The sequence below is a fragment of the Pteropus medius genome, unplaced genomic scaffold (genome assembly GCF_902729225.1).
Source record: "Pteropus medius unplaced genomic scaffold, Ma_sr-lr_union100, whole genome shotgun sequence".
Taxonomy (NCBI): Eukaryota; Metazoa; Chordata; class Mammalia; order Chiroptera; family Pteropodidae; genus Pteropus; species Pteropus medius.
Window position 1 is genome coordinate 17244527 of NW_024346062.1, and position 21831 is coordinate 17266357.

General features: G+C 32.4%; 1 protein-coding gene across 2 annotated transcripts in view; it reads right to left on the minus strand.

Moving 5' to 3' along the window:
- ST8SIA4 (ST8 alpha-N-acetyl-neuraminide alpha-2,8-sialyltransferase 4) overlaps nt 1–21831 on the minus strand; it is an 84621-nt gene that overhangs the window by 43670 nt on the left and 19120 nt on the right. For both annotated transcript variants that reach the window (XM_039875180.1, XM_039875181.1), the window contains one exon: nt 2600–2893. In XM_039875180.1, coding sequence (XP_039731114.1) covers nt 2600–2893 — 294 coding nt within the window. The remainder of the gene's footprint in view (nt 1–2599; nt 2894–21831) is intronic.

Sequence of the window (21831 nt, forward strand, 5' to 3'; positions counted from 1 at the left end):
CTGACTAAAAAATGGGCCAAACACGTTAAAAAACACTTCGCTAAGGAAAGATACAGATGGCAAATAAGTACATTAAAAGACGCTCCACATCATATGTCATCAGAGAAATGCAAATTAAAATAAATATAAAACATCACTACATACCTATCAGAATGGCCAAAATCCAGAACACTGAAAACACGAAACACTGGTGAAGATGTGGAAATAGAGGAATTTACATTCATCACTGGTGGGAATGTACAACGGTACAGCTGCTTTGGAAGACAGCTTAGAAATTTCTTACAAAAGTATACAAACTCTTATTATAAGTTCCAGCAATTGTACTCCTTAGCTTTTACCCAAATGAGTTAAAACTAGGTCTACCCAAAACCTGCACACAGATTTAATAGCAGCTTCATTCATAATTCCCAAACCTTGGAATCAATAGGTGAATGAATAAATAAACTGGTACATCCAGATGACGGACTATTATTCAGCACTGAAAATGAGCTACCAAGCTATAAAAAGACATGGAGGAATTTTTAAAGCATATTATTAAGTAAACAAAGCCAATGTGAAAAGCTAAATGTTGTATGATTCCAACTATATGACATTCCAGGGGAGGCAAAACTATGGTGACAGTAAATAGATCAGTGCTTGTCATGAGTTAGTTAATGGGGAGGAAAGAATGAATAGGTTAAGCACAGAGGATTTTTAGGGCAGTTAAACTACTCTGTATGGTACTAGAATGGTGGATACATGTCATATGTGTCAAAGCCCATAGAATGTACAAACAAAGAATGAACTATAATTTAAACTATGGACTTTGGGTGATAATGTATCAGTGTAGATTCATCAGTTGTAACAAATTGAATCTTAGTACAATTTTGAATCTTAATAAGCTATCACTGGAGTGTACCATGTACATGTCTGTGTGTGTCACAGCATGTGACAAGAGTGGTGTCTTTGTTTTTCTATGAATCAACTGATACTCAACATTAATATCTCAAAAAATAGGAAATGTTCTTAGCACAATTATAACATTGTATAGTTACTCTCTGTTAAGAACACATTATTTTTTCCAGTCAAATTGAAATTACCAGGTATCTTTGTAACTTAAAAAAAAATACTTATTCTCCAAAGCATGTATTTTATCCTACTTTGTTGAAACTTTGTGCCAAACATCAATAGAATGAACGTTGAATAATCGTGATGTAATTATAAGAATGCGATTTAATTTTGTGCAGAATAACACAATCCAAGAAACTGTCAGGAGGCTTAAACAAGGAAACGGGAAATCCTTGAAAGTATTTCAATAACAAAACAAAAAGAAAACACTTTAGCCCAGTCTCAATTACAGCATTCGAAGCAAACTATTTTTAACTCTGGGCTTGGAAACCTTTTTCTTTCAGGAGTTTTAGACACTGTATTTAATTGGTCCCTTGAACCTGCCCTTCCTTTCCATGTCCACTGATTCTGCCCTACATCCTTATTATGTTATGAATAAATTGGTCAAAAGCCTAATTGGTTTTCATTCCACTAGCACCTCACCTTGCCAATGCAGAGTCTGCAGTTACACAATTTACTCTCCTAAATTCGCACAGCTAACTGTGCTTAATGCAGGAAAAAATGAATTCTCTTCCCAACCAGATCACAAGTAATTTTTCCAATTTTATATTACAATGCTCCACATGGACTCCATAATTCTACAGGTTTACTGTGTACTTAATCATTTCCTGCCTCAGTTTGCTCGAATGATAGAATAACATTTCCTTCTGTTTCCTTCCCTTTCCCTCTCTCTTACCCCTCTCTCCCTCCTTTCCTCGACAGCATACTCTCTTATCATTTGTTTATGCCCTATCTGCTTGTGCTTCCCTCTGTTACCACCATAAACCCTATGCATTCCTTTTCAGCAGTGATCAGTTCTTCCTCATTTTTGTATCCATAGCATCTGACACTTAGTAGATATTCAATAAATACACATTATTGCTTATCTTTGTGTCACGTATTTTGCACACATATATATGACTGAATTTGGCCTTTTTGATCATTTGGTACTTTTAAACAAGAATCTATTTATTAGGCTTTTCTTCTGAGCTTGAGTTAATAAAAGGAAAATGTTGACTTAATTCATAAAAATGGCATCTGTAACTTTTGTGGGGAAGCATTAAGGAATAGTATCTCAGCCAGCCTTCTCTACCACTAGTAGGCCTGTTAACTACACATGGGTCTTAATTGCTCCTAAAATATATTTAACATTTATGCTTCCACAATATTACCCACTAGCCATTTAGCACTTCTGTTGGTAGTTTTCTTACCCCAAATTCATCAGTTTTACTCTGATTCTTATTATTTAACACAGAAAATCTAAAAAACAGCAATTTGTTCATGACGGACATAAATAAGTGCCAAGTTCAAATACTTGCTTTTTCAAGAAAGAGAATGAGGTAAAATACTATATAGCACATAAACAAAATTCAAGTTGGTGAATAGCCACTATAAAATAATGGAAACATATATCCATTGGGAGATTTTATGGAGGCTCCTTCCTGTCTAGGGGAAATGTTTAGTTATGTGTTCCATTGTGCCAAGGACAGACTGGTCCTTTCCAGACACTTACCCTCTGACAGCATGAATAAGTCTCAATGATGGATACGCTGTTCGCACTTTCAGTTTATTCTTAAGGATTAATGCATTAACCCATTCCACGTGCTTCTCTCCTCCTTTGACCATGAAAGCAGGAATCCAAAGGACACTGTCATTCAGCATGGAAAGTCTATGCACAAATTTTTCTCTGTCACTCTCATTCCGAAAGCCTCCAAATGCTCTTTGTACAACTGATGGATTCATGGTAATAAAATCTGATTTAGTTCCCACATCTGCAGCAAACTCCACCACAGGGGCTAGATTACACCTGAAGAGGAAAAAATTAATGGACAAATGAAAAATAAATATGAAACATTCACTCCTAAAAAGGTGTGCATGAAGAGAATGGAGAACAAGTATTTTTTTTTAACCAGGTGGGGAAAAAAAAAAAAGATAATCTGGCAGAATTACATTTTTAGTAAGTCACCACACATTCAGGAATATTGTCTTCAATAAAGATGTACTCTTCTGGTATAGAGATCAAATTGTCATTTATGTTAATTTAACCTATTGTCTAAAAATACTCTTTTCTGTTATCTTCATAAAACCATATGATATGAATTCCTAACGTGAATTTATGATGGTAAATTTGGCTGTTGTCATGATGTAGGAAATCTAAACCACATGCTGTTCTTTCTATAAGTAAGTAAAACACATGAGACTTGATATTCCAGTCCACACCACTTGTTAAGCTTAAGTCATTTCAACAACTTTATAAACATATGACAGCGGCTATTCTGTCTCCTGAAACTATAATTCCTTATAGTATTTTCCACAACCATATTTGTAATTACCTTCTAGAGGCCTAAATGGGAAATAAAAGTAAGAAAAAATGGAGTTATCACACTTCATATTCTTTTTGAAATATTAAATAATGCAGAAGAGCCCTTACTGTAAGGTCAAATATCTCTCCGTTCCTTTTGAGGACATCCTCAAAATGCTTGTTTTTCCTGCTAGCAGGCCACATGCCCTCTCTGGAAGAGGGACAGGCTGGTTGTCCTGTTCTCACCACTGAAGCTTCAGGACCTCTCAAAGTGCCCGGGCTTGATTTTATTCTTGTAATCTGATTTCATGCTTGTATTACAAGAACGCTTTGGAGAACATCTTGAATTTCGTCTTTGACCAATTTGTGATGCTTTTTTGAATCTGTCACATTAATCTTTGGATTAAAAAATAATCTTATATTTGAAAATATTTTAACTTGCCAAAAAAAGGCAAATTTTAATTAGTCGATTAGTGAAAAAAATAGATTTTTAACAAACAAGAGTTTGCTAATTTGGAAAAAAATTATTTCAATCTATTCAATCTATACTGTCATGAAAACACACACACATATACACACATGCACACAGAAAAAATTTCTTCTTTGCTTTTCCTTTCCTTATATCAGTCTTTCAGGGGAAGGGAAAATAAAGCAATTTCCTTTTTCTGCATTTTGACTGCATTATAAGTTTCTCACATTTCTCTTCCTTGTGCATTTTGCCACGTTAATTAAGTTCTTATACGAGTTAAATTTAATTAAAAAGCAAAGTGTGTGCTCTGCTATTAAAAATATTGGCTTGTATATCCTTCCTTATCTCTTTTAATTAATACATCCTATTACTTCTTAGATCTTTGAAAACATTTAACTACCACAACAAATATCTTTCATCTCACACAATTAAGCATTGTCTATGATGAGCTACTAAGAGAAAACAAATAAAAATTAGGACATCATATTATTTAGAAATAAATACTCTTTTCAAGTTATATGTATTTAATGACACCCACTATATTATATGAGAGCATTTTTTGTCTCTATCCATGATCCACGCATTATTTGAGATTAGATATTATTCATTCCCATCACAGTTAAAATATTTATGAATGGGATTGCCCTGGAAAAGAACAGCTACATATGAACAGAAGCCAGAATGGATGTCTTAGCAGTGGAACTCACGGAAGATTGAAGACATGATAATTTTCAAAGTTCTAAAATGCACTCCATACCAGCTTTAAAAAATAGTCTAAAATTTTAACCAAGCTGATTATCAGATGAATTTGGATACTGTAGGAACATATATTCTGGACATCTTTATTACAGACTCTTCTCCTTCCTCAGGTAAAAAAAAAATAGACAACACTTGTTAACGTTGTGGTTAACATGCCCTCGTCAGTGGGGCTGGCTTCAGACGTATCGTTCTGCTATAACAATTCCTCAGCAATTCTTTTCAGAGGATTTCCACTGTAGAAAGACAATATCTACACTTCATCTTCTCCATACTTATAAGAATAATCCAAGCCAATCCAGTTAAAGAGAATGAAAATAACATTCCTGAAAGTTTTCAGGAAAAAAAAATTGATTTATTACTTTATACTTTCATTACTTTTTCTTATAACATGTTTAAAAGCTCCCCCACCTCAATGTTTACTAACACTCACTCTTTTAGGATTGACTCAACATGTTTCTAAAACATTGTTGCCTGGCCATGTGTCATTAAGAGCTAAAGAGATTTTCATCAATAAAGTTGGGTAATAAAAGATTTTCCATCTTGGAAGCAAAAGGAAATTAACAGAATAAGAATATTTCTGGAGAATAAGGATGACCCAGAGACAAACTAACATATTTGATACAATCAGAGAATGCTAAATGGCTGTGATTCTAACTAAAAGAAACCAGGAGATCAAAGAGTAATTAATCCACATGAGCTTTATTGTAAAGTTTTTATGAGCTAAACGTAGTCCAACCAGGCTTTGTGAGAGGCAGAGATAGTGGTACTGAAAATAGCATGACAGAAGGACACATTGTAAAATATAACCTGTGCTGACTCCAGGAGTCCGGTTGTTCATTTTCCTTGCAGTGACTGTCTAATTTTTCATTGGAAGGAAAGATTAACATCATATCTACATGTTGCCATTAAATTAACTATTCTGTGGTTGAGTCAGATATTTAGTCATATAATTAACTGACTGCCACATAATCAGGGCAAGTATTAAGAAGCCAAAGTAACGGAGCAACCGTGTTGCACTCCAGCAATTCAGTAGACTTGTAAACTTCATAGCGATAGTAGTAGCAATACAGCTGATTGAGCAAGATTATGAATAGATTTGCAATGACACATTTTTAATCTTCCTTTCTTTAAATCTTCTTTGGGATTATAATATTCAAAAGTAGCCAGAATGTGTAGCAAGCATTTATGAAATAACATGTTATTTGACATGCTATTCTTAAACTCATAAAATTGAAGAGTGGCCAATTTTTAAATGATGGATTTTTGTGAGTCAAAATTACTGAGTGCATAAGAATATTTAAAACACCTAAGTTCTATTTCTTTAGCCAAATTAAATTCTTTGTTTTGTCCAACTATTTTTGACATATTAAAAACCTGAAAACATATACAAGAATCAGGTATGTTGGCCAAACTGCCCAATTTTCAAGTTGTTTATGTTCATTTTCCATCATTGATGAAAAACTTGCAGAAATGCAACTAAAACCTCTTGCTCTCTAGACCTCTATAACTTCTTCCGTGATCTCACACTACACATGATTGCCTTTCAACATCCCTTTTATGCAGAATTGAAGGTATTTTTGTTCTTCAAGGTTATATAATTTTTAAAATTCATTTTAATATTAATTCATCTAATTTTTTAAGGAAAGACATGCTTATTTCATGTATAGCACCTCAAGATCACAGAATTCCCTGGGAAGACATATCTCTTAGATTTGTCAATATTCTATGCATTTCCCTTAAGTTATAGCTCAACAGTTTAAGCAACGAAGAAATCCCTCTTTCAATAGCTCAACAACTTTGTCTTGAGAATTCGTTGTACAGATATTACACTGCATGCACAAAACTCTTTTTTCTGGCTATCTTACCATTTATGCTATTTTTACAATGATATAATCTGGCCAAAATATAATCTTGACAGTTATTATTAGTAATATCGATAAGATGATGCTCATTCACTTGTTTATTCATCTCATTGTGTGTGTTATATATTTGTGCTAGCCACAGGACCAGTGATCCACGATACTGAGGTAAAACAGTGTGTACTGTGATAAAAGATATTGTTAATTCTTTACACATATAACATAGGTTAAGTGAGAAGAAAACAATATTAAGTGGATTACAGACTAAGTTTATCACCAGTAGTTAATGTCCAGACAAATTCCAAACACATAATTAGCATCCTTTTTCTCCTTTGACCAATCCTAATGTGAATTTTTCTGTACTAGCACTGAAATCCCTCAGCCCAAATCATTGTTACCAATGGAATCACATTTTTAACCAGCTGGGAAAAAGGAGAGAGCCTCTTCTCTTTTCTGCTTACAGAGGAAGCTCATGGTTCCTATTTATTCCAATCCTGCTTTTGAGCTTAAAGAACCAAGAGAACAAAGAATCTCTGAGACCTGAGTGTTTCAGGTTTTGTGGTTACCCTCTCAAAATTGCTAAGGGAAGCTGAAACATGAAATATATCAGTCTCTCTGACTTTCTTGAGGTGACGGTAGGTAGTAGGCCCCAATTGAATATGAAACCAATAATTTTTGCAATACTTTGAGGTGAGGAGTAGTATCACCCCCACTGTAAGAGATGAGGAACTAAGGTCAAAGTAGTTAAGAAACATGTCCAAGGACACAGTATGTATAAAAGAAAAACATGCTTTAGAATGATTCCAGGACAAAAGATTTAATTGACACTATTTACACATATATATATATATATTTTTTTTTTTTCCAGAATTGGAGGCAATGTCTCTATGTTCATTCTTCACTCAAACTTTCTTGTAAGAGAAGGAGTTTTAGATTTTGGTCTCAGACTCCCAGGACTTAAGCATGTTATATAAGGCCATTCAGCCATGAACTTACCCAAAACCTGAGCAGTTATTAAACAAAAGGTTTTAAGTACATTAAATATGAAAATAATATTAACATCTCAGATCTCTTGAGGGAAAGGATTTTCAAAGTGCCAGTAAAAAGATTAACTATTTAATTGATGAGACTTTTTGAAATATGAAGCATAGAACTAACAGTTGATTAATATGTGATATACCATATAAATTGACTATATATTATATAGTAAACTAAGTGTAAGAAATAGAGATGAAACATCATGTTGAAGATTAAGATTTTCAGTATAGTGGATGGACACAAAAATACACACATCATATTTTATGCTTGCTGACAATGTAATAAAAAAATACTAAACTTCATAGAAATAAAGACTAATGACACATATCATGAAAAGCTGATTAAACAAAAGAGGAAATTTTTCACAAATCCAGATTTGTTTACATTACTGGCAAGGCTGGGAAGAACAGTGTCATTATTTCTAGGGAAATCACAGAATGAAAAAAATCAAACTCATTCTAAAAGACAAAGATCTAAATACCGAGAAATATTTTAGACTATGTCATTCCCACACTTCAGTCAAAACCAAAATGGAGTTGTTGGGCAAATTTGCTACAATTGCACAGATGTTATTTAATAAGTTATTTGGGGGGAAGGTGAAGGGAGAAGGTATGCCAAAGAATGGGTATATGGTGCTTAATTCAAATAAAATGTTAAATATCCACCTAATAATATCCAACTTTAGCTTATAATTTAAGAAATAAAAGGTATTCAGCTTAGTTTCTGCCTTCAGCTATTTTTTCAATAGTAGCAATATGGGCATTGGCGTTCACATCCCAACATATGTGATCTTAGACAAGTTACTTAAACTCTCTGAGATCTAACTTTTTCTGTAAATGAAGTTATTAACACTGATTGGAATGTTATTGAAAAAAATGGAACAGAACATGTTAATATCCTTTCGGGATTGCTTGCTTAGAGTTGGTAGTAAATATTAGTTTATACTCATCTTTTTTACATGCTCTTTCCTTTTACAACCTATTGTGAGAGGCAAAAGAAATTCAGGTAAGCAAATTAAAGAGCATGTAAAATAGGAAGAACTGACAACAGTGTAAAAAAAAAAAGATTTATTTATAGCATATTTAATAAACCATTTTGTCTGGAATTTAGGCACCCCCAAAACTAACTGGGGCTTGAATGGTTGATTCAATGGTTGATTGCGAATATCTTGAGTATTAGACAGAGCAAATCTGACTGCACAGGCAACGTGAAACCTAGAAGCTCATAGACATGTCAGTGTACTTAAGAAAAATATAACATAAGTGTGCAAGAGAATAAGGCTCTACAATTAGAACTTTGAAAGTTCATATATAAGGTAGTGAAGATCTTTTATTATAACAATAAGAAGAATAGCTAGGTTTTATTGAGCACTTATTATGTGCCAAAACTATTTTATTTCCTTTGCGTGTAAATTATATGCAACTCTCATAATAATCCCATGAGACAGGCCCTATCATATGTTTCCTCATTGATGAAGAAACTGAATTGCAGTGAATTGTATAAGTTTTACACAGTTTGCAAGTGGTAGAGGCAGGTTTTAAGCTCTCAAACATTGCATACCAGTTAATCCCTGTGAATGAAAAGGAAGAACTAGACCACAGAACAAATTTAGAGAACTTCACAAATTTAGTTGCAGCTGAATGTGATACAGCTATGACTTTTATCATCTCATTGATTTTATTGATTCGCATGTCTGATTGGAAGGTCTGGTTGGCTAAAGTGGAGGTTTCATCCTTCCTCACTCCCCAAAGGTGAAGATGAGGGTGGGAGAAGATGACAATCTCAGCATATGGAAGGTCACTTCTAGGAAGGGATCTATAAAAAGTTGTGCTTCTCTGAAAAATCTCCAAAGCAAATAGACATGGAAAGGAATGTGAAGAAAAAGAAAAGGTTGATTCTGGGATTCTTACCAGTGGGGTATGGAAGAAAGGCCAGGTAATTAAAAGCAGGTTGCTGGATAGGATGGGGTTTGGGGAACTGGGTGAAAAAGATGAAAGAATTAAGAAGTACAAACTGATTGTAATGAAGTAGTCGAGGGGATATATAGTACAGCACAGAGAATATAGTCAATAATACTGTAATAACCGTGTATAGTGCCAGGTACTAAACTAATGGAGGGGAGGGGAATCACTTCATAAATTATATAAATGTCTAACTACTATGCTGTACACCTGTGATTCCACATTTTTAATCAAACTCAAAGTTAGCATTTTTCATCCTTCTCCTTGGAGCCTACTTAATTTTGAGTGGTGTGACAAGTCATCACTTATTTTTCAAGAAAAAATAAGAAATGGACGAAGGAATAAAAGGAATATTAAAAGAAGTAAAAGGGAAAAATTAACACATCAGGAGGAACAATAACTTACAAATATATTTTTCTCGATTAAAAATAAAGTCTTACAGCTCCTGGTGGTCAGTGCATAATTGTGTGCACGTAGAAGGTAAGAGCTTTAACTGCTGTTCTCTATCTGGGGCTTGACAACATATTTGTAGAAGTTCCTAAACTTCATGAGCTTTGTTAAAAACTTACTGCTACATTATATAAAATTTCAAAGGAATTTAAATATGATCTGTTCATTTCATCTTTTATCACAATTAAAGAATTGCACGTGTTTTTTTCCCCCACAACAGTGAATATGGACATATACACATATATGCAAGAGTAATATCTATTCAAATTATTATAAATCCATGTTCTTTGAAACTGCATATAGGATGAATACTAAGCATACCCTCTAAATGCTTTTTTTATAATTAAAAAAAGTAGTATCATTTTAATTTTCTGAATAAAGTATAAAGAGAAATTTCTGGCACCTGTTCATTGTCTTGGTAAAAATCCATGATGGTATATTAAAGACAAGAGGGTAGGAAACCAAGCAAGAACTCTTAGAATGCATTTCCATGCACTCTTGTCAAAATCAGGGAACTGAACTTCTCCATTGATTGGTGGTTGCTTGAACAGTTGCTACTGTTTTATAGAGGAAAGAACTATTTAGCATGGGTTCATCTTCTTAAAAATTAATTTCTGCATTAAAAAGAAACAAACAGAATTCATGAAATATTATGGCTGATACTTTAATCACCCATGCCAGAAAGCTAAGGCAGAGAAATCATAACTTTTCTCTTTGCAATTCATGGTGTTAAGAAACTAGGTACCACGGGTTCATTACAGTGTCTGCGGGAAACATATCTGAGTTTTCTAACTTTTAGTGTTTACACCATCAAACTTGTCACAGTACCGTTGCCTTGACATTTTATTTTATTGTTTAAGAAAATAAACTAAAAACATGTTCTTTGGGCATTATAAATTACAAATGTATTTTTTCTTTTTACTTTTTTTGAAAGTACAGTCCAATGTTGAGAAATGATTTCTAACTTAGTGCATATGATTTATTCAACACTTGGCCTCAGAAAGACAGCTGGTATAACGACCAGAAAATTTAGGCATTCTGATTCCGGTCAAGCACTGAGAAAAGTATCAAGTCATAAGAAGATAACAGTGAATGTTTTATTTTCTGATATCACAAGGTAGGCCAAGGCAACTTCTCGTTCATTACATCATATTTATTCTATGTGGATCTTTCTTATGCTCTATCTTAGTAGAAAGTCACATTTTGACTCTACTGAAAGGCCTCGATCCATAAATTTTTTTAACTTTCATATCTTATTTATTACAAAGCTCTAAAAATTCCTTTCAGAACATTTCTCCTGAATATATTCTCTGTCCATTGAACTATTTATATTTTCTTAGTTTAGCCACCACCATGTTTCTTTGAACCATCATTGCAATAATTTTTTAATTAATTATTTTGAAGCTGTTAGATATATTAGTGGATCGTTAATTAAATTTGGGGTCATTGATTAGCAACTTTTAACAAATAAAAAAGAACAGAATGGATTATAATAGAAAATGTAAGATTTTCTTGCACATAATTTTATAAAACTTTGTTCCAGATATATGTGTTTGTAATAATAGTGGAAGCAATAGTAGAAGTATATTATGATGTAAGTTGTATTTCTTACCATGCCTCTTTATTAAACAATATTGCTCTAATCAGTTCTTTAACGCAAGGACTCCAACTTTATCATTCTCTGTTTCAAGGTTAGTATTATCTTATTAAAATGTACATTTGATCATGTTGCTATCCTATCCAAAAATCTTCAATAATATTGATCAAGGGCTTCATAGCTTGTACCTACTCTTACTTTCAGAATGTTCTCTATCTACACTCATTGCCTGTTTTAGATCTGAATGGCATCGGACTATACTCTTTGTACTTTTCTGTGTCCCATTGTTTATGATGATGTCTTTGCCTAAAGTGACCTCTCTCATCTAGACTCTCTAGCCTCTAACCTAAAAAAAGTCATAAGTATTCTTAAAACTCAAAGGATAATAGCCATTGCAATGCTTTACAGGTTTTCTTTGGCAGAACTAATTGCTTCCATTGCAGTGTTCTAAAATACTTACTTATATCTTTATTCTACCATGCATGAAATTCTCTCACATTTAGTTGCTCGTATAGAGTTGACGTATATCTTTAATGAAATTAGTAGAGACGACCATAATAATAATGAGACTTACTCTGTATGTACATGTGAAATGAGAACTATTCACAATGGTATTTGATCAGTGGTCTTCTAGAGCACTGCTGATGCTCTAAACCAGGTCCTGAAAACATACAGGCCCTTGGACCAGATGTTAACAGAACTCTGAAAAATGGGTAACTTTGTTTATACATTTCTCTATTTAAAGGGGATAGCCTCTCCTGGGCCTGTCATGATTAATGCAAAAGAAAAAAAGCTACCACCTGGATTGGAGGCCTCAGGCTGTCAGTTTGTGAGCTCTGCACTAAATCTTCTGATTTCCTGTTCAATATTTATTTTTAACATGTTAGTTCAGTTGAACTTGTTAAACATGTTCCACTGGAAAGCTGATATAGTGTGTGTTTTGGGAGATAAGCTAAGGAAAACAAAAGGTACCAGTAAATATGTTAAGCTGAAAACTGCATTTTAACTGCAATTGTTATAATGTTTAACTCTCAGAAATTGTGCTAACTAAATTAGATCAAAACTGAAAAAAAAATTGTCCTTTTAAGTTGGAATTATTTACACTTAAACAAGAAATATAATCTACTTCACCAAAATACCTATTTTAAGTGACTAGTGTTTTCTGTAAGCAGAACTATCATTACTCAAAACGAGTTTGGAAACTAGAGAAGTCCTAAAGGATGATTTTTTAAAAAATACCCTAATTTTTAAAAATACTCATAAGTCAAAATTTACCCATAAAAAGAATTGGTACCTAAGGATGAAAAGCGGGGAAAAAAAACTATAGCATTTAGCATTCTTCCAATTGTTAGGATCCCTCCCCACTTAATTTTATTAAAGCATAACAGTTTCAGTTTGTGGTTTGTAAAAAATGAAACTCCCAGTTCTCTCTTAACCAAGACAGTGTTTGGTTTTCTGTTGAACTTCATATAAAATATTGAGCTATGCTTAAAAGTCTATTGTATGTTAAAATTGTCCAAGACTTAGAAATCTTCTCACGAATAATTAAAAATAGATCGTAAATATCTTTAATCTAAAAGGAACCAAATTAAGCATTCCAAATATTAATTGTTTTCTTAAATTACATATAGAAGATCATACCTGGAGAATTTGAAAAATTAAAGTGAAGGGCAAGGCATGTATATATACATGTTACAAAACTGAGTAGGATTATTAATGAACTCAATCATCAAGGTCTAAAGAGCATGAAAAGCACATCCACACAAGACTCTGATAAGATGGTGAGCACAAAGAACAAGGGCAATAATATCCATAAAAATATGAATCACTGAAAAGAAATTATTTTTCCTGTCCCAAATGGAACTGCCTTAAACCTTAGTTTCATTCGTTTTATAATTAATTCCTTCTGTCTCTCTGGTGGCAATGCTCTGTTCCTAGCTCTATTATTATTACTGTCACTGTACTATTTTGTTATTCTTTCTGTCTGTCTCCTCAAAAAGACTGCAAATCCCAAACAGAACAGACTACATAATTTATCTTTATATCCCTCATACCTCCTGAAGTCCCTCAGAACTTGGCATCTAGTAGTTGCTTGATAATTGTTTGTTGAAGGAAGAAATACTTGTTGAATAACGTGACAACAGATTAATAAAACTACTCCTTCCATTTTTTAAACGTAAAATAAATGTTTTTTGAATTTTTTAATAATCATATTTAGGAACCATACATTTAATACCAAAAGTCATACTGGTAGTCAAAAATAATTATGGATTCTAATTTGGAACATCCTTCCTAAACAATTAATGTATCATAGTAAAAAAAAATCACTCCCAGTTTTTAATAGGATTACCATGCTTTTGAATCAAGACTGTATTGTTTAGTCTGATCATTAATATAATTCACTAAACATTATAAGAGCTAAATGTTACTACCTTATACCCAATACCACACATATTTAAGTTATTCAAACCCAAAGAACATCCAAATAATTGAGTATCAGTAATCATATTTTACAAATAAGGTGGAGGAGCTTCAGTTTACAAATCTCCAGAGCTAGGATTTGAACCCAACTTTGAATCTGAAACAAAATGAATCCAAAATTTATTGCACGATACTGCAGTTTCAAATGATTTTGCTTATCTGAAATACATATTGTCTCTCTCTCTCACACACACACACACACACACACACACACACACACACACACTTGACACTAATGAGAGAATACTCAAAACTACAGACTATAAAACTCTAAGTTAAATTTTTATGTTTGTTAAAAAAATATATTTTATGCTTAATTTCACCGGGGAGTGTTAGAGCTGGACCATGAGCCTCACTCTTGTAACTCCTACTGTATCACCCTTCCCGTCTATATTCCAGATTTTAAACATAATTTTTAAAATTAAAATTATTTTTATTCTCAATTTAAAAACATTATTTGTGTTCACTACATGAAGAAATACACACACACACACACACACATTCACACACACGCACACACATACACACTCACACCAGTACCAAAAACAGAAGTTAAGCTAGTTTTCAAACATAAAACACTTGTAAGTCTCCCTCTAAAAGAAAATCTACATTAACATCTGATACCATACTGACTGTCATTGTTCTAAAAAGAAGTTTCCAGTAATGACATAAGTCAAATAATATACGGAAAAGATTGCTTTTTGTGGTTCTAGGGATTTCAGTAGTTGTCAGTGAAGCAGATATGGGAAGCGGGAGGTCTTATCTCCCAGAAAAATGTCAGAGTCCTTTCCCCAAAACTATACTAAATAATGTTGATGTAAAATAATTTCTCTCCCTTTTGATAATACTTGTATTTACTGATTCTTCCTTACATACTTTATAATACTGTGACTTTCCAAGCCTCTGACCTCATAACTTTTATTAGTTATAATAATCTGTATAAATCATTAAAAATTGTTTTTCTTTGGCGAGGAAGTGATACTCTCCTGATTTTAAGTCTTAACATTTTCTTGCATCTATCAGAAAGAAAGGCAATACTCCTAGACCAAAGGAAACAAACAGCCAGAATGGGGGATGCAGTATTAAATGGAAAATGTTATTTCTACAAGGTGAACAATGAGAAGGAAATTTATTAATAAAATATGTCAACCAGAAAAAAAAATTCAAACAACAATGTAAGTTGACAGGACCTATTCCAAAGTTGTCTACTGAAACATAAGAAAATAGAATCACGAAGTTTTGACTATTGAAAGGAATTCATGAGTCCATCTAGTTCAACTATCTCATTTGGTATACTGGGAAACTAAAACCCTAAGTGGTTTACGTTACTTGTTCAAAGTCACACAGCTATACTTAGCAGCAATGCCAGCAGGAGGATCTAGGTTTCTGAACTATCAAATAAATATCATTTCAATCACACTTCATGGGAGAATACATACTACTTAGCTACAATGGCCATATAACCGCAAATATTTACATTTTCTGTCACCAATTTTCTCATCATGAATATTAATCCTAAGCCATCAGAAGGAAGAAAGATTTACATTTCTTGAATAACTAATCTGTACTTAGGCTTATAGCATTTCACACACATTATCTAATTTTATTTCTACGACAACAACAAAAATATACAGATTATTTTCTTCATATTAAGTGTGAAGTGACTAGGGCTTAGAGAAGTAAATAAATCATTTAAGATTGAATATAAATATTAAATGGAAGAGCTGGATCTTGAAATCAGATCTACCTGATTTAAAGATTTATCTCGTTTGATTAAGGTGTTATCTCCCTTGAGAGAAAAATGTCATGTCTCCTGCACACTTACTGTCTTTAGAATATTTTGATATACTTTTGGCACACAATAAGTACTTGATAAAAGAAAGAAATTTCACAGATGAGCCATAGACCACAAATGGAGAAACTACTCAACACTATAAAATCAACTTTTTAAAAAAATTATTTTATATTTCTTTGATTTTTAAATTTCTTTCCAACATTATTGAGATAGAATTAACATATTACATTGTGTAAGTTTAAGGTGTACAACATGAGTATTTGATATATGTATATATTGTGAAGTGATTACCAGGACAAGGTTAGTTAACACATCCATCACCCTACATAGTTACCTTTTTTGTGGGAGTGTGGTTTTATTTGTTGTTCAATTGGCTTTGTGAGCCTAGACTTTGAAGAATGATTAGTACCTTGTGGAAATATCAGACATTAAAATGACATTTTTTCTTCCGTCTTTTATTATATGTCATCAGAATTTGAAATCTATAATTGAAACAATCTCTCACTGATCTTCATGTTTCAGAGTAAACATGAACTAAAAACCTATTGGTCTAGTGTAGCACTAACTGTTATTTCTAATTGAAAAAGATGTTTTCAATCTTTGAATAGGAGGGAATATAAAGCTCTGTTATTGCTTCCTTCTTCAACTTATGGTATACACTCAGGAAAGTCATTCAAAACTCTGTGTTCTACAGAAAAATGTAGTTAACCTAAGCCTACCTCAGAGGAACCAATGGAAAACAATTCAGACTCTTCAAGATTCATTTTCTGTCATTTGAAACATGTTATATTTTAAAATGTAGCATATTTATGTTATCATTTGTATTTTCCATTATATAATTCATATTGTTCTTTGATTTTCCTAATTTTCCTTCTACATCTATTCCCATTGTCACTATCTTACTTTGCCATTCATTATCTCCACCTATAGACTCTTTTCAGTATTACCATCTTTGTCTCCCTCTAATTTATCTATCACCCAGAAATCTTCCTGAAATTTAAATTTGATCATGTCATACCTCTACTGATTGGCTCCATAGACTACCTGCAAAATTAAGTCCACCTTCCTTACCAAGGCATAATGGATCCAGCGTTACCTGTCTCTCAGCCTCCCTCTCCAGCCTCACCTGCTTCCTCTGACCTATACAATCTTTTATTCCAGTATGCTGAAACTACTCTTGGACCTGGGAAAGCCACTCATTCTCATTTCTAAGTCTCTATGTACATTGTAGATTCAGTTTGAACTAGGTATCACTCTTTTCTCTTTTCTATACTTATCTCCTCAATCTTCATGACTCAATTCAAATCCTGCTTCTCTCAGAAAATCATCCTTGGTCATCCACTTATGTCTCTTCCTTCCTCTTACTCAGTGTCTACTTCTCTGCATACCTCTAATAAAACAATCTGCACATTATTAGTTCATTACTTCATCTCCTTCACTAGACGGTGATCATCTCAATGTAGAGACTTATTCTCTATTTCTGTATCTCCACTTCCTGGTAAATGGGTGAGTAAGAGTGAAAGAATTAATGAATAAAGTATAAGAAGGATCAAAGCTATACTATGCATCACTTAAAACAATAAATACTGAAAAGCGTGTGTTTGGCTTTGGAGTACATACTTTAGGCTTATGTCCATTTACATAAGTCTAATAGCTGAAAAATAACGAATACTTTAAGCACAAAACTGGAGTTATATTTTAAAATCTATGGAAGGATTGATCAACTGCCCATTTGCTAATGCTCATTTGATGTCAAGGAAGGATCTTTACAATATTATGATTCTTTATTATGAATCATACCATCTAAGCTTGGTTTATCATCTTACTCTGTCCTATAACTTGGATTTCATCATATTTTGCCTCTTCTGGTATCTTTCTTATTGAGAGCTCTTTCTCTATCTTATATTTGATTTATTTATTAACATGGTCCTTCCATCCGCAAATATGCTCATGCTCTATATCTCTAAGTATGTTCCTCTCCTGCCTATAGCAATAGCAAACAAACAAACAAACAAACAGAACAAATAAATAAATCAGCAAACCAACAAACTCTAAGGGCCTTTCTTGGACTACAGGATACTATGTAAATTCTTAACATGGTATAATGATCCTTCATCATTTAAGCCTTGCCATTTCCCCTGCCACATTGCTGCTCATTATGAACATAATAGTAGAGTGGTCCCAAACTCTTGTCTTATCCTAAGACCTTGGAAAGCATTTGTCTTTGCACTTACTTGTCCCTTTGCCTTAGATTCCTCTTTTCCATTTGTTGAATGACTAATCATCAAATGTATAACGATTTACTTGTTTTTTCTTGTTGTATAATTTTTATTGAATTAAACTTATTGGGGTAACATTTGTTAATATATTATAAAAGTTTCAAGTGTACAATTCTAAAATACATCATAAGGAAATTGCATTGTGTGCTTACCACCCAAAGTCACCATCTGATTGTAAAATGCCTTTCTACTTAAACAATTGTTCACATTGAATATATTCTTAGAACTGAAAATATTGAGTGTGGATATACACAATTTTTAAGTATTGCTAAACATCAAACTGATTTTTGGAAAAGTTTTATCAATTTACATTTTAGAAAGCATTTCACAGGAGTGCCAATATCATTGCAACTGTATACTAAATACTAAGAATTAAAAAACAATTCTTACTAGATAGATAGATGAGCAATTGTATTTGTTTATATTATTTTTAGAAAATGGAGTATTTTAAAAAAATGTTTTAAAATATGAAAGTTTATCAGTCATTGTTATTTCTATTTTAAAAAATTATCTCTTGTAAATAAAATCTTTTTATCCAGAGCGACATGATTAAAAAAAAAAAGCTAAAGCCTTACCTCACAACACAATCCATAACACATTCTATTTTTAGTTTTAAGTTAAAATTTTAAAATCATACATAATTAGAATGAAATAGAAATTCTGATTTCTACCCAAAATATACAATTTATGGTTAAAATCAATAGAAATCACAAAAATAATTACTTTAAAAACTATAAAATTTCATAGATCAAAAATATAAATAAAATATTAAATAAAAATAAGTTAGAATTCCCTGGATAGATCCCTACCAGAAACTTAGTTATTTGAAGTAAAAACGTTTGAGTTAGTGACAAACATATTCTCTGTGAGAGTGGCTAGGGAAGACCATTTTATGAACACATCGAAAACCAGGCATATATTTTTTTTTTTTCCCCTAAGAGTCTATTTTGCTATGAAAGAGTTAGTATTCATAGATGGTCAAGAGAATAATTGAAAGTTTGCCATAAATTACTCACTAGTGTTGAATGAAAAATTGAGTTATAAAAACTCATTGTAACAGTCAAAGCGAGTCAATTCCTCCATCTTTTTCTTTTGTGAAACATATCATCCCATCTCTTAGGAAGCTAGATCATCATAAAGTAAAATATTTTTATCTTATTACTTTAGTTTCATGAATAAATATATATCTTCGCTACAATTATTTCTAATTTTATGTACCCGAATTTTATAGATACTCATCTATTCAAGCAGTGTTACTATGTCTGCACTTCATATTATCTAGTGTTAGTCAATGTCAACTATATACATATTTGATAAATCAGGAGAAAGTTTGTCTTTTTGCTTATATCAGAGAATGAGAATTTGAATTTCTAGTCAATGGCCATCGCTATCAAGATGCAATGACAAATTTAATTTTTCAGGACATTTAATTCGAACAAGATGTGCTTTAGTAACATTCATCATTAGTTTTGTTTTACATTTTATGCATTTCTTTACTATATTTTCACATAAGAATTATTGTGCTCTAGTCATGATGGCCTATGGTTAGCACTGATAAAGTTTTGTTGTATAAATAAACCAACGTAGTAAGCTGTTAATACCTTTGTGATAATAATTTAATGTTTACCTTTTAACATTTTATTTTCATTTTAAATGACCATAATAATAATACCAAGCGAATGTGTTTCAATGGGTAGGATTGTAATTAATGTGGCCCCTGGGTGGAAGAAGAACTTTAGGGAATTATTTGTGCAGGCTTCTAAATTTACTGGTCATATAAGTACTGGTATAAAAAAGTGCTTCACAATTTTAAACTCACATATATTTTTTCCTTTTTGTTAGGGATATAAGTTTAGTCAACTGAATATTTAGAATGTCTTTTTATTAGTTAATAAAATAAAGCTATCGTTAGGCCTAGAATTGTACTTCTCTTTACTTAACAACACCATAGACATAGATGTTACTTGAAGAAAAAAAATGTTTGTCCTAGAGAGTTAAAAAGAGAATACTGGAGATAAAATTATACATCTTACAGAACATTCTTTTGTGTAGATCCTGGCCTGTGCCACCTACCCTATGGATGCAAAAGCACATAAAAGGAAGTCACAGTTTCCTCCATTTTCAAGGTAGCACATCCAGAGAATTCAAAACATCTATCAATATTTGAAGAAGTAGGTCTAAAAAATAACATTAAAATAATATTTATTTATTTATCTTTTTGCCCTTTGCAACCACATGAATGGAACTTGAGGGCATTATGCTAAGTGAAAAAAGTCAGACAAAGAAAGACAAATGCTATATAATATCACCCAAATGTGGAATCTAAAAAAGCCAAACTCGTAGAAATGGGGAATAGAATAGTGGTTACCAGAGGCTGGAAGGTGGGAAAAATTAGTAGATATTGGTCACAGGGTACAAACTTCCAGTTCTCAGATGAATAAGTTCTGGGGACCTAATGCATAGCGTAGTGATTATAGTTAACAATACTGTACTACATGCTCGAAAGTTGCTAAGAGAGTCGTCTTAAATTTTCTCATGACAGAATAGAAATGGTAGTTACGAGACCTGATGGAGGTGTTCATATTGCAGTGTATAAGTGTATCAAATCAATAAAGGCAGAGTTTATAATCTAATTAATGTTGAATGAGATTTTATCTAAAAGTAATGCTTTGGTTTATAAAGGTAGAGGTCAATTTGAATATAATACCTGGATGAATCTGATCATTGCAGGGTCACTGAACTAATTAGTGTCTGCAGCAAGCAGACCAAGCATAATTTATCTCTCTCTTAACAATCCTACTGTTTTACAAGAAAAGTGGGAATCAAACTAGGAACTCAGGCTATATATGCAAACAACCAACCAAAACTATCTATATAGCTATGTAGATACACACAAAATATATCTCCAAAAAGGTGAGAAATTTGAAAGATTCTATAGATTACTAAAATTTTTAACAACTTTAACCAGTTTAATACAGATGGGAAATTATTTTGAGGAACGGTGTTTGATTAAATTTTAAATAAAAACTCTTGATGTTTTAGCGTAGAAGAGACACATATACAAAAACAAAAGGCATACACATATTTGGAGCAGGAAAAGGTTTCTGGCACACAGACAGTGAGCCAGAATGCCATGACAAAGAAAAAAGGTTTAGAAAGGATGACACATCACTGAAGACCAGAATTCCCCAAGTAGCTATTATACAATAAAGATTTTTTTTTCTGTAAAGATTAATTATTTCTAATGATAAGTGGACTCCTGATAAAGTTTTTCTTGGAAAATCAGAAACCCAATCCTGAGCTACATTTCCCTAATATACACTTTAATCTGGAACATTCCAACTTCTATTTTTGGAAAATAGAAACAATAGAAGGAAAATAAAAAAAAAAAACATATATATGGTGGTAATTTTCAGCCTTCATTAAGATGCTTATCCTCATCTTTTTATACTTCTTGGTTATATCATAACACAGTTATAGACTTGTAGGATTGGTCATTATTGCATTCTTGTTAAATAATTTTTAAAAATAATCACAGCTTAGGAAAGTATAAAGAATTTCTTGAAGTTCTATTCCCAAGAACACTCTACTGTTGGCAAATGCTCCAACACCAGCAAGTGACTTGCAACAAGTAGATAAATAAGTTGAGATCTAATAAGTTATGGAGATCTAATCAGAGTGATTATAGTCAACAATAATGTGTTCTAAACTTCAAAGTTACAAAATACTAGATCTTACCGTTCTCACCATAAAAA